General features: G+C 41.6%; 1 protein-coding gene across 1 annotated transcript in view; it reads left to right on the top strand.

Moving 5' to 3' along the window:
- Positions 1-14680, top strand: part of VWA3B (von Willebrand factor A domain containing 3B) — a 234686-nt gene that overhangs the window by 85104 nt on the left and 134902 nt on the right. The window contains exon 9 of the mRNA XM_082746748.1: positions 9152-9342. Coding sequence (XP_082602874.1) covers positions 9152-9342 — 191 coding nt within the window. The remainder of the gene's footprint in view (positions 1-9151; positions 9343-14680) is intronic.

The following is a 14680-nucleotide window of genomic DNA, read 5'->3' as shown; positions in this document are numbered from 1 at the left end:
TAGAAAACTTGAACAGATCAATTACCAGCAATGAAATTGAATCAGTAATTAAAAAAAAAAATTCCAACAAACAAAAGTCCAGGACCAGATGGCTTCACAGGTGAATTTAAAGGAAGGTTAATACCTTTCTTTCTCAAAGTATCCAAAAAATAGAAAAAGAAGGCAACCTTCCAAACTGATTCTCCAAGGCCAACATTACTCTGATACCAAAACCAAATAAAGACACCACTAAAAAAGAAAACCAAAGGCCAATATCTTTGATGAACATAGATGCAGAAATCTTCAACCAAATATTAGCAAACTAGATCCAACAATCCATTAAGAAAATCTATTAAGAAAATCAATCACTGTGTTCAGGTGGGATTCATTCCAGTGAGGCAGCAGTGGTTCAGTATTCATAAATTGGTTAATGTGATGTATCACATTAACAAGAAAGGATAAATAACATATGCTTATCTCCATAGATTAAGGAAAAGCATTTGACATAGTACAATGTCCATTTATAATAAAATTCTCAACAAAGTAGATGTAGAGGGATCATATGTCAACAAAAGAAAGGCTGTATATGAAAAACTCATAGCCTACTCAGTGGTGAAAAATTGACAGCTTTTCTTCTAAGATCAGGAACAAGAAAAAGATGTCTACTCTCACCACTTTTATTCAACATAGTACTGGAAGTCCTAGTCACACATATTAGACAAGGGAAAAAAACATCCAAAATTGGTGAGGAAGAAGTAAAGCTTTCACTATTTGTAGATGACATGATACCATATAGAGAAAATCCTAAAGAGTCCATCAAAAAACTGCTAGAACTGATAAATGAATTCAGTGAATTTACAGTATGTAAAATTAACATACAGATCTATTACATTTCTATACACTAATAGTGAAGTAGAAGAATAAGAAAACAATTGCATTATGATTATAACAAAAAGAATAAACTTAATTAAGGAGATGGGAGAGCTATAATCTGAAAACTATAAAACATTGACAAAAGAAATCGAAGACAATGCAAACAAAAAGGTAGTCTGTGCTCATGGGTTAGAAGAACCAGTATTATTAAAATGTCCATACTATCCAAAGTAATCTAGACACTTAAAGCAGTCTCTATCAAAATACCAACATTTTTCACAGAACAAATAATTCTAAAATTTGTATAGAGCCACAAAAGACCCCAAATATACAAAGCAGTCTTGAAAAAGAACAACCACCCTGGAGGTATCACAATCCCAGATTTCAAGACCTATTACAAAGCTATACTAATCAAAACAATGTGATACTCCCCCAAAACAAACACAGTGATCAATGGAACAGAATAGAAAGTCCAGAAATAAACCCATGCTTTTATGGTCAGTTAATTTACAACAAAGGAAGCAAGAATATATAGTGAGAAGAAGATAATCTCTTCAACAAATGGTGTTGGGAATACTGGGCAGCTATGTGCAAAACAATGAAACTGGATCACTGTCTTATACCATACACACAAATAAACCTAAAGTGAATTAAGGACCAAATGTGAGACCTGAAGCCATGAAACTCCTGGAAGGAAACATAGGCAGTAATTTCTTTGACATCGACTAGAAACATTTTTCTAGATATGTCTTTTCTGGCAAGGGAAACAAAAGCAAAATTAAATTATTGGACTATGCTAAAATAAAAAAGTTTTTGCACAGTGGAGGAAACCATCAACAAAAGGGGAACCAACCTACTGAGTGAGAAAAGATATTTTGAAATGATACATCTGATAAGGGGTTAATATAAAAAATATATAAAGAATTTATACAACTCAACACATAAAAAAATCCAATTTAAAAATGGACAGAGGACCTGAAGATATTTTCCAAAGAAGATATACAGAGGGCCCACAGACACATGGAAAGATGCCTAACACCAGTAATCATCAGGGAAATGCAAAGTAAAACCACAGTGAAATATTACTTTGCACTTGACAGAATGGTTAGAATAAAAAAGGCAGGAAATAACAAGAGGATGTTAAAACAAAAAACAAACAAAAAAGGAATCCTTGTGCACTGTTGGTGGGGATGCAAATTGTACAACCATTGTGGAAAACAGTATGGAGGTTCCTCAAAAAATTAAAAACAGTACTGCTGTATAATCCAATAATTCCACTGCTGTGTATTTATCCAAGAAAACTAATTCAAAAATATACATGCCCCCTTTGTTTATTACAGCATTATTTTCAATAGTCAAGATATGGAAGAGACCCAAATGTCCATCAATGGATGAAAGGCTAAAGAAGACATGGTGTATATAACAATGGAATATTAGCCATAAAAAATAATGAAATCTTGCCATTTGCAACAATATGAATTGGCTTAGATTGTTTAGTGCTGAGTGAAGTCAGTAAGAGAAAGACATATGTCATATAATTTTACTCATATATGAAACTTAAATAAAACAAAGGAAAAAAGAGACAGACAAAAGCTGACTGGTGATTGCTAGAAAGGAGATTGGGGTGGGCGTAGGTGAAACAACTAAAGGGAATTAAGAGTACAGTTATCTTGGTGAACAACTATATAAAATAGTTGAATCCTATTGAAACTTGAAACTCCTGTAATACCATATATTATACTTGAATTTTAAGAAGTCCTTAAAAAGGCATAGGTTCACACAAAAACTAGTACATAAATGTGCATAGCATCATAATAGCCAAAAAACAAAAAAGTGGAAACAAATTTTTATTAAACTGATTAATAAATAAGCAAATGCAGTCTATCCCTACAGTGGAATATTATGCAGCCATAATAAGTTATGTGGCATGGATACATGTGACAGCACAGATTAACTTTGAAAGCATTATGTTATTTGAAACAAACCAGACCTAAAAGGCCATACATAGTGTGTAGGTTGCTGTTTACATGAAGGGTCCAGAACAGACAAATCCATAGAGTAAACTCATGGTAGGGAGAGGGTAAGGGAAATGGGGAGTGACTTCTTTTTTTTTTTTTTTTTTTAATATCACAAGTAGGCAGAGAAAAAGAGAGGAGGAAGCAGGCTCCCTGCTGAGCAGACAGCCCGATGCAGGGCTTGATCCCAGGACCCTGGGATCATGACCTGAGCTGAAGGCAGAGGCTTTAACCCACTGAGCCACCCAGGCGCCCCTGGGGAGTGACTTCTAATGAGCATAGGGTTTCTTTGTGGGGTGAGGAAGATGTGTTGGAATTAAATAGTAATGTTGGTTGCACAACCATGTAAATAAACTACAAACCACTTAACTGTGTACTTTTTAAAAAATATTTTATTTATTTATATGACTGACAGAGATCACAAGTGGGCAGAGAGGCAGGCAGAGGGAGGGGGGAAGCAGAGAGCCCGATGCGGAGCTCGATCCCAGGACCCTGAGATCATGACCTGAACCAAAGGCAGAGGCTTAACCCACTGAGCCACCCAGGTGCCCCTCAACTATATTCTTTAAAAGTGTTAGTTGTATAGTATATGAATTATATCTCAAAAAACAAGTTTTTAAAGAATACATGAAATAAATAGGCTGACAATTACCCCCCCCCCCAAACTCTGGCATTGGTGATGCAGGATCAAAAAAGTGGCACTATTTTAATTTCCCTATGGAAGCAGATTCAGATTTCTCTGTTGGCTTCATCCCAGTATCCACACACTGCTCTGTGGTTCCCATTATCACTACCATGTGACCCTCATGTTCTCAATCTAAAGTTTCCAAACTCTGCCAATCAGTCCCCTTCTCATTTTTTAATCTTGATATTCCACTTTATCCCAAGCATCTTGAATTGGTTTATCTTGCCACGTCATGCTATTTTTAAAGAAATAGTTGCCAGAGGTATAATTTGTTGCTTATGTCACGGATCCTTGACTATTTAGAGTTTATTTTAAATACTGTTGGAGATGAAGACACACTACAGTGTGGTTTTTGCAGTTCCTCTCTTGGAGTGTGTGCTCTGCCAGTGGTTTCTTCTCAGCCTCCGTGCAGGTCTGTTCCAGACTGACTGTTGCTCCTTATTTCTCAGCAGCCAGTTGCAGACCCTGGAGTTTAAACTTTCTACCTGCAGCTGCCTCATTCACAGCCCACCTGTAAAGCAAGTATTTTTCTCAGTTTCCTTTTTTCAGAATTAGGCAGAAGAGAAAGTAAGAGGAATGTGGAATGGTGTCCTTGAGATGTTAGCTCCTCTCCCACCTCCTGTCCACTGCTGGTGCTTTTTGGTCTTTATGTCTGCCTTTGCTCAATTTCCTTTCCCTCCTCCTTTCCCCCACTGAGGATTGTAGGAATTAGAGACACTCAGGGTTGAAATCATTTTTCCACTGGTTGACAAACAAGTTGGGTAAACCATGGAACTCTTTTCCACAGAGATTTTGCTTTGATTTTTACCTGCATTAAAGAGAGAAGTAAAAATCACTTAATGGTATTCCAGGGCCTAGAATTCATCCAAATTCTTTCCCATTGTATGCTAGTCCACTCAGGACTGACTCTACAACTGGCTATTTGACTTAGTGCCATATTAGAGATGTGACTTCAGTCATGTCACTACATCTTGTTCTTTGGCCCTCATGTGTATAACTCTTGGATCACTCAAGAGAACAGTTACCCAAACCTGCCTAGCAGGTCAGTTCTGTCGAATATGGTGGGTTACCATTCTCTCCCTCTGCCTCCCCTTTTCCCCTTTCTAGCTCCTGTGCAGTGCCGGGTAAATATGCTCAGCACATGGTGCTTTCACAACTGTAGATGAACAGCCAATATCTGTCAGTCAGCAAGTACAGTGAGCAAAGTATATGACTGCTGAGAGACAGGGTGCTCTCCTGAGCCATGCTGTAAACACGTCTTCTCGGTGCCCACTCCAGTGGGCTTCACTGTCTCACCTGCAGACAACCCTAGGCCCAACAGTTGCTGTCTGCTGACACGTGGCTGTCACTTGTCCTAACAGTTGCCACTTCTCTCTCTACCAGCTATCCTTAAATCATTCCTTTCTTCCTTCCTCCCCAACCTTCTTTCCCCCTCCCCCCCCCACCTCCCCTTTCTTCCCTTTCCTTCCCTTCCCTTCTTTCTTCCCTCCCTGTCCCCCGTCCTCTCTTCCTTCCCTCCCACGCCCCATCCCCCGTCCTTCCCTTGTTTCATTGGACACCACTTTTGGCTTCTTCTGAATCTTTCCTTTTCAACTACTTCACAGCATCCTTTGCCATGTCACTTCCCATGGGGTAGCCAAGTGTTGGCTTAGTGTCTCATGACACTCACAATGACAGGGAGGTTGGAAAATGTGTACCAAACTGTGGTCTGTCAGATAGAAGCCCTCCCAAATGTTTTATATAGAAAGGTTCTAGGACTATAGAACTTTAGGAAATAATATTTATGCCTCTACCTATGGTGAGTCCCACTGCTGATTCCTCAGACAAGTCCTGTGAAAAAGAACCTGTTGAAACTATTTTCAGCCTCCTCAAATTTTTTGCTAAGAAACCATCTTTCTGACTAAGAGCCACTGACATGTAGGAGAAGCAAGGTTCGTGGACCACAGTGTAAGAAACATTGAACTTGATGCTCTCTGAGGTTGGTTCCAGATCTAGAGCTCTAATTTATTCATTAGCTGATGGTCCTCTTGAGAGACTCATGGATATAACATGGCAGGAATGTGGTGCTGGACAAACAATCTTCAATGGAGGAGATGACTGTATTAATCAAGGTTCTTCAGAGAAACAGAATCAACAGGGTGTGTGTGTGTGTGTGTGTGTGTGTGTGTGTGTGTGTGAGTGTGAATGCAAAGAGAGAAAGAGGTTGAGACAGAGATGGATATATTTAAGGAACTGGCTCACATGAGTTTGGAAACTCCCAAGTCCAAACTCTGCAGGACACACCAACCTGCCTTCATAAGCTGGTGTTGCGTTTCAGGTCCCAAGGCAGTTTGCTGTCAGAATTCTCTTTTTCAGAGGACTTCAGTCTTTTTCCTATTAAAGGCCTTCAAGTGAATGGAGGAGGCTGTATCATGATATGGAGGGTAATCTGTTTTACCCAAAGTCTACTGATTTAAATGTCCTCTCACCTAAAAATACCTTCACAGAAATATCTAGAACGGTCTTTGACCAAATATCTGGGTACTGTGGCCCAGCCAAGTCCACACATTAGATTAACTATCGCCATGGGAAGGGCAGTTATGGTTATAAGTCCTTGGTGGCCATGAGCCACTAGGGAACGACACCTTAAGGGGAGGAGTAGGCACAGATAAACAGTGCCCAATTTGTCTTTTTGCTATGGCCCTGGCTATAGCAGTGATGTTTCAAAAGCATTTGCCAGTAGGTCTTGCGCATTAAAACATGTTTTGAGATTGACAAGTAGGATGGAGACAACCAGACACATTAATTCTGTGGCACAGAGGTGATCTGCTGTGTGCTTCTCCTGCGAGTAACTGAGAGAAAATATTTAGCAGTCTCTCACGTGGTGTAGGATGAGCTGAGTTCTCATTTCAGTGGTAAAGGAAGGTATTATACTAGGCTCTGTGGGTGAGGATTTATGTAACACTTTTAATTAAGATAACTCTAGGGGAATGGAAAGAACTCTTTAGTAAGTGACTCTAATGAGTGAATAACTCTTTTCCCCTCAACACCTGGGGAAGACAAGGCTCAGCCACTAATTGGTGTAATTAGCGCTGCAAGTGGGCAGATTTCCCCCCTTTTCTCCTTTCTTCAGCTTTGGAGCACCTAGGCTCTTTGTTTTTGCATGCTTTGCTGCCCCTCCTTTATTAAGTTCAGGTTGCTTTGGGGTTTTCCTTGATTCCCCTTTTCAGAGAGTAATTGGGAGCTTCAATCATGCCCCCAGGATCACTGTACTTGCCTGGTCCTGGGTGAAGCTAGGAGTCAAAAGTTAGTCTCTGGTTCTTTAAAATCCCTTGTTAGAATTGGCTTGATGTGTTTTTAGGAAGTCCTTTTGTGGTAAGCTTGAATTTGTCATTGAGAAAAGGCTCTTGACTTTTTAAAAGAAGGCAACCCCAAAGCAGAGCAGAAACATATGCTAATTTGTGTGTTGCTATGGATATAATTGAATGAAAATTTTATTTCAGACTACACCTGCTAATCAGAAACAAGGGAGGAGAATAAAGTAGGAAGAGGAGTCAAAGGCTTAGAATGTAATTAACAATAATTGAGGAAAAATAGTCACTCAAAGGGTTTTTCCAAGGAGGCTGATCCCACTGACAAAAATGGCTCTCTTCTCTTTGCTGTTTCCCTGTGATGCAGGAGAACCTCAGGGATCAGAAACTCTGGGGAGCCTCTGATTTGAGCTCCCTGTATAGGGAAAGAAGAGGCTTTGTGCATCACACAGAAACCAACTGCTGGTAACTGGGGACAGTGCACAAAGGGGTTTTTGATGCCAGGATGGCTTAAAGTTCAAAAGCCAAAACCAAGCTTCTTTCAGAAGTCCTAGCTCTAGTTGGCCTGAGTGTATTATTTAAAAGGTGTTCTATTAAAATCTGAGGATATGGTTCACATGTAGCCTAACTTGGCAAATCCTTTACATACAGTTGAGAAATGGTTGACTCTAAAGTGTTTTATTTCTTGAAATCCTATTCTGATTTTATATACCCTTATATATAATAATAGACAAGTATGGGTAGTGTTTTTGTTTCCCTGATATGGAGTGCTTTTTTTTTTTTTTTGTTAAAAGTATAATTGAACTTGAATCTGTATGTGGTAGAGGCATAACTGATGGGATCACCAAATCATAATTTAGAAAGCTCTTTCCCTATTGCTGTAGTTGCAAAGCTTGGTTGCACATTATAATCACCCAGGAAGATTTGAAAAATTTCAATATCCAGACCATTAAAAAAAATGGGTAGGGCCCAGGCATCAGTATTTTAAAAATTCGGAGAATTTCAGCATGCAGGGTTGAAACAACTTATCTAAGTGGAAATGAACTTTGTAGGTCTGGTGGACCTAGTATGTAGTGGTACGTTGTTTAAAAAAAAAACCCATCTCTTTGCCCAGCACCCTCTGCTCGTCGTCCTGGAGCTCTGCTGGTCTCAGTGGGACTAAAAGCTCAGGGTCTTTTCTGCCTTCCTTCCAGTGGCATTCAGATAAATGTTCGCCAGTCCACTCACTGCAGTAAAAAAGCTCTGATTTCCAGATTCTGTAAATACTCCAGCATGGTCAATTTTACCCTACCGGTGTGCTACCATGGAGCATAGGGTTGGGAGGAATGGTGTGTAGTGCGGTGCAAGCCCACTCTAGACACCAGTGCCTCCTTCTCAACTTTAGATTTGCTCACCCCTTCTTCTGTGCCCACCCCCAGATACTCCTTTAGGTGGCACTAGTGGTTTGAGGCAATGAATACTTTTCTGTTACATGGTGTTCTGCTCAGCTAACAGAGCACCTCCCCCCCCTACTTAAAGAGTATAGATGACCTTTGGAAAACACCAAGGGAAGGAGTAGAAGGCTGGGACTATTTGGACAATTATCATTCTGGTTGTACTTTAACCTGTGAGCCTGTCTACGGTAAGTTATAGATATAGCTCTAGGTGCTCGAGCTGACTATAGGAGGTTACTGAGCCTGCTGAGTTGAGGGCCAGGCTCTAAATCAGAATAAATTCACTAAAGCTGACAGCAGAGCTCCTGGAAGGCAGCCTGCCAGCCTTCTCTGTGATGGACTTCTACCTCAACACAAGTTACATGCCCCTAATTCTCATTCCCACTCACCACAAAGCACTTTCACATGACTTTTCTCATTGAATCCTTTCAACACACTTAGGAAGGCCAAGCAGACACTATCTTCAATCTGCAGGTGGAGAATTCTGCTGAAACTCAGGTTAAGTGCTGTGACTCACCTAGGTTTGAGCAACTTAGCCAAGTCATAAGTGGTGGAGTCATGACTTGAACCCAAAACTTCTGACCCCAAGTTTAATGCTCTCCTGACACATGGCCTTGGTCTGTTAGCCATCTCCTCAGACACATGGGGTAAGGCAACTTAGGTAGAGAAGGAAGTAGGATGAAAGCAGCAGATTCCTGCATTCTGGTCTTGTGAACTAATTCTTTGCCAGTCCTGATTTGGAAAGCATGCTTCTGGAAATGAATGTGATCTGACAAAGAACATGTTCCAGTTCAGTAAATACTAAGTTGAGGGTGCAGTACAAATGACTTCTAGAATATGAACTGCACTGATGAACTGTAATTCCAAAACTATCAGGAACAACCTCTGTTGAGAACGAGTCAAACTTAGAGGACACCTGGGACTCCAAGAAGTGGCTTCAGAAATATGGCTTGAAAGCCCAGAAGCTGACCTTTTATGATGTCCTTGCTGACTGCTGCTTCCGCCATGCTGATGGAGTCATTGATGTGAAAGCCAAACCAGAGGATGAGTCCGTGCAGACCAGTGCGGTGAGTGAAGTGAACTGCTGGGCCGGGCTGTGGCTTCTCTTGATGTTCTGGCTAGGGAAGGCCTCCCTCAGATCAGAACCCAGGGCAAGACCAAGGTGAGAGCATGAAAGGAAACCAGCTTGGTTTCCCTGAAGGAAGATACCCTTGTGTTTCCCATCTTGCACATCTCTGAATGGTACATGGGGGGTGTGGAGACCAAGTCTGGGAATGGTTTCTGAATATAAGTGGATTATAAAGTAATCATACATAAACCAGGAGCTGGGTTCTTAGGAGTTCAGGCATTATGAGTCTCAGAATTATTCAGCCTTTACAAAGGAGAAGCCCTCTTTTCCCCCATATTGAATGGAAGAGAGAAACTGGTGGTGAAGACGCCTGAAGCAGGCATCTCTATGGTCCTCTTGGATTGCTACTTTCTTAAAGATGCATTAGTCTCTTGACTATGGGCAGCATATTGTGGATTCCCAGTAAATATAAGAGATTATAGCACTGGAAAGGTGTATATTTAAAACTTTTGAAAGGTATAGTTCCATTGTGTCAATAGGTCTGAAAGGAATAACAGCTTCTCAAAGTGCCGAACTCTGGCTCACAATTGAAGGATAATGAACGAGTGGCTCCTAAAACTTTAGCACACATGAGTCAATGGGTTTGAGGTGGGGCCCAGATGCTGCCGAGGCTGCTGGTCCAGAGGCCATACTTGGAGAAACACTGATGTGTAGACAGACTCAGAAAACTATCAAAAGTTTAGGATTATGGAAAGATGAGAAGGTACCATACTATGAAACAAAATCAGAATAAAGTGATATTCTGTTTCTAAAACTGAAGGAACGTTCTTTTAGAGGGAAATAAAGGCCCAGGTCCACATTATGAAGGGAAAACCCAAGTGTGAGCAACAGAGAACAGGCTGCTGGAGAGGAAATCAAGGTCCTCAGATACACTGTCACTTTATGTGTTCTCCGAAGCTCCAATTCAGTGTCACCACTGAGATGTTTGTCGGTCCTACAGAGGTGAAACCCCAGTTTCTTTGCCACCCCTTAGACTGGCTGGCTGATGGGCTCAATAAGTCTTCCTGAGGAAAGGCCTTTCCTTGGGGGCTCCATCAGCCGCACCTGCAGTGTTTTAATGCTCTTGTTGCCATGTGTTTACAATGAACTACAAGGAGGACAGTGTAAAAACTGGATGAGAAAAATGCAGAACTGGGGCACTTGGGAGGCCCAGTTGGTTAAGTGTCCGACTCTTGATTTCGACTCACGTCATGATTTCCATGTCGTGAGACTGAGCCCAGCAATGGACTCCACTCTGAGTATGGAGCCTGCTTAAGATTCTCTCTCTCCCTCTGCCACTTGCATTCTCTGACTCTCTCAAAAAAAATAAATGTATAAAAAGGAAATGAAAAGAAAAAGAAAAATGCAAAATTGACGGAAGAGTTGTTTCCTGGCTTGTGGACCAGGATGCGGAGTAATTGCCATGTTGCAGGGAAATCTCATTTGTGGATTTCCTCCCCCAGCACAGTTTTCTGATTTTGTAGTCATTATTCAGTAATGTTTTTAGTTCAGGAAATTGTATGTAAGTAGATTTTCACTTTTAAAATACAATACATTAGGCCCTGAATATTTACAAATACCAGTGCCTGTCAGTTGAAACCTAGCTTACCGCAAGCTGGTGATGTTGTGTCATGTTCAAGCCTGTTCAAGCCTGTATCTAAGACTGGTTTCTCCTTATTCTTTCTTGGCAATTTTGAATGAAATCTTACAGGGATGGTTTTCAGAGTCTGGCTTATAAATGAGGAATTTTACCTCAAATTTCTTTTGCTAAAAAATAATAGAGAAGTAGAAGTTGAGAAGTGTACAGAACAGCTGTCTTCATTCACAGACATTGATGAATAAGGGAAAGTTTTATTTTCAGTATTTGGGGCTACATATCTGAACCTAGATTTACACCTAAATTTGTGATGTGTGTGAGGTAGGGAATAATGAATGTGTCAAATAAGTTGATTATTGAGGGTTCCCTCAGCCCCTTCAAACTTGAAACTATAAAAACTGGTTTGTAGGGATGGATCCAAGTACCTTGTTTACACTGAGAAATAAGTGACTAAGAAGGCCTTGCTCTGTGTTGTTTCTAAGATAGATGAACATGTATGAGGAGGAGACAAAAATGCATTTCCCATTAGAGGATTCAGGCAAAGTTGGGGGCACCCCTAAGTCACATTTCATTCATAAGTACTGATGCTGCTGGTGCACAAAGCCGGCCTTGATGTTCACAAACCCACCTAGTCTCACCATTTATTCCTCTAACAGATATTTACTGAGCTTTTAGTAGGTGTCAGGCCGTGTGGTCTGGATTTGGCGTGAGAAGACCCCATGGAAATGCTACTTCTCCAGTTACTGATTATGAGATCCTGAGCAAATAATTTCACTGTTTTGAGTCTTACTTTCCACATCCGTAAAATGAGTGGTATAAAATCCAAATTTAAAAATGCATGTCTGGGCACAGGGCCTGGTTAGGAGATGTCCGGTAGATGCTACCTTCCTTCTTTTTATAGATTGCAAACATTGTGAATCAGAAATAAGCATTTATGGAATGCTTGGGTGCTTGATACATAAGGTGAATATTTGTGCTGTCTTAGCACACACAAGAAGACAAAGTTAAGGGGTCTCTGAGAGGTTAGGCCATGGGATGGCAGGGTTTGACCTCCTATCTGCTGGGCCCTCACACTGCACTTTTCCCATTCTGACACTCTGCTGTCTGCCACCTGCATTCACATACCATATGGTCTGGTGTGTTTCCATCTGGGAGCGCACAAGGCACAGTTGGAAAAGGCCGTGTGACAGGATGGAGAATAGGGAGAACTCTCGTGTGACAAGAACATGGTAAGAATAAGAGAGAGGACATCTTTCTCTTTCCACCTTTGTGTTGTGCCTGAGTTGTGGTTTCCCTAATGCCTGTCTTGGGAATCATCAACCATCAGACTGATCTCATCTCAGTCACCACCAGACTTCTCAATTCTGATCCCCATGTGGCTCTGGCATCCCTTCTCTGAGCCTCCTCCATTCCTCCTTGCCTCCTAAATTCTCTCCACTCTACCCTCTGGCACTAAAAGTCACCAGTACACCCAAAATAGCAAGTGCCCTGCAGTGTTCCCTTCGCCTGTTTGTCTGGGTTCTCTCTTGAGGACCTCAGAGGACCTCAGAGAGAGGTTTCTGTCCATTTGCCTTGGACCTGTGGGCAGCAGAGGTAGGTGGCTCATTCCTCATTGCTGTTTTTTGATCATACTCCCTCCCTCTTCCCATGTCAACAGAATGACACCCACGACACCCGCTGTGACTCACCTTTTCTGAGCCCCAGGTCATCCCCACCAGTAATTGAAGATTATAGCTTCTGGCTTATGTCACTGGCTCTAGCCATTTTTAATGTCAATCGCATGAGACTGACCCTTCCCAGACACTGACATTTCATTTCTCTGACCTCCTGTTCTCCAGTAACTTCCTCCTACACCCACTCTCTACCTCCCCTGCCATAGGCATCCCCTTGACCTTGTCATTACAAATCACGCTGCCTCCATTATAACCCATATAATTCCAGAGGTCCCACTTTCTGACCTCTTTTTTTAAGGTCATTTCCTCTACTACCCTAATTCCAATCTTTCAGCTCCATCGGGATTATACATTTTGTTGTTTCTGCTCCCTGTTCTCTGTTCTCTTTATCCTTTTGTCCCTCTCATACATTCTCAACTACTTTTCCTCTCTTACATTATTGCGCTCAACTGTGACACCCCAACCCTGGTTAAATTCAACTCAGCCTTTTCTGCCTTATAGACTGCATCAGAAGAAATCAGAGAAAAGCATAGCCACAGTGCCTGGCTTCCCTTTAAATTCCTGACCTCTGACTTTACATGGATCTCTTGTGCTGCCCCCAGTCCTCCTGTGCTTTTCTGATCCACTTAGATGCTTATTCTAACGTCTGCACTTTTCTCCTCAGACTTCAAATATCTTCTCTTCTTTGCTCACTCTCAGCAAGTGACCCTGGATTCTCATTTTACTGAACTTGCAGTGAACATCCATGATCATCCACCTCATATGTACAAATCCTCCAGCATTTGCACCTATATGTTCTACCCTCATTTCTTTTAGGATGGTGGAATTGTCCTCAGTTTTGTCTAAGGTCTAAACCCCTCAATGTGTGCACTGATCCTTATTCCCCATTCATTCATTCTCCTCCTTTCTATATCACAGATATTATTCTCATTTCTGGATCTTTGCAAACATGGTTTTCTTCCTCACATCTTAAAAATACAGGTTTTGGGGGCACCTAGGTGGCTTAGTCGGTTAAGCATCCAACTCTTAATTTCAGCTGAGGTCGTGATCTCAGGGTTGTGAGATGGAGCCCTGGGTATGGAGCCTGCTTGAGATTCTCACTCCCTCTCTCCCTCTTCCCCTCCCCCGCTCCCTAGTTGTACTCTCTCTCAGCAAAGAACCCCCCAAAAGTTTCTTGACCCACATGTTTATCTCTGGTTCTGCTTCATTTGTATCATTCCTCTGCACCTCTTTAGAATTCAGCACCTCAGGAATTTTATGTGTTTCCTGTCTCGTCTTGCAGTTTCCCATGCCTTTATGAGTGCACTCCAACTGAGCAAGGCTCCCTCTCCATCAGAACCCACTCTTTCCAGGGATACATGAACTGCTAAATCCAGGGGTCAGTTCCCAGTCTCACTCTTACTTGACCTACTATCAATATTTGATATAGTTGGTTACTTCTTTGAACTTCTTTTGCTCTTGCAAAGAGCAGCACACTGTCCTGTTTTCCTCCTACTGACTTTTCTGTCTTGGTGTTCTTTGCTTCTTTCCCATGTCCTCAGCCTCTAAATGCTGAGGGGCCTCAAGGTACAGTCCTCAGACCTCTTCTCTCTCTGTAGCCATTCTCTACATGATCTCATCTAGTCTGTGGCTTTTAATACTGTGTGCATGCTGGTGACTTCCACATTTGAATCTCTAGCCCTGAGTCCTTCCCTCGTCTCCACCTGACTTTTTGCCATGTCACTGGGATGTCTGATAGGCCCCTTGAACCTAGCACATCAGGTAAAGGTCCAGATCTTCCCCTTCAAGGCTACTCTTTCATAATCTTCCTCCTGTCAATTCATTGCAACTCTATTTTTATAGTTCTCCAGGCTGAAAACTATAGAGTCATTCCTTAAGTCCTCTCTTTTCTCTCATACCCACATCTGATCTCTCATTAAATGCTGTTAGTCTATCTTCATAACATGTCTATAATCCAGAATCTAACCACTTCTCACCACTTTCAAAACTGCCCCTGGCCCATGCCACCTAACTGATCCCTGACCCCC

Source organism: Mustela nivalis (genome assembly GCF_964662115.1).
Source record: "Mustela nivalis genome assembly, chromosome: 8".
Lineage (NCBI taxonomy): Eukaryota > Metazoa > Chordata > Mammalia > Carnivora > Mustelidae > Mustela > Mustela nivalis.
This window is presented reverse-complemented; position numbering and strand designations above follow the sequence as displayed.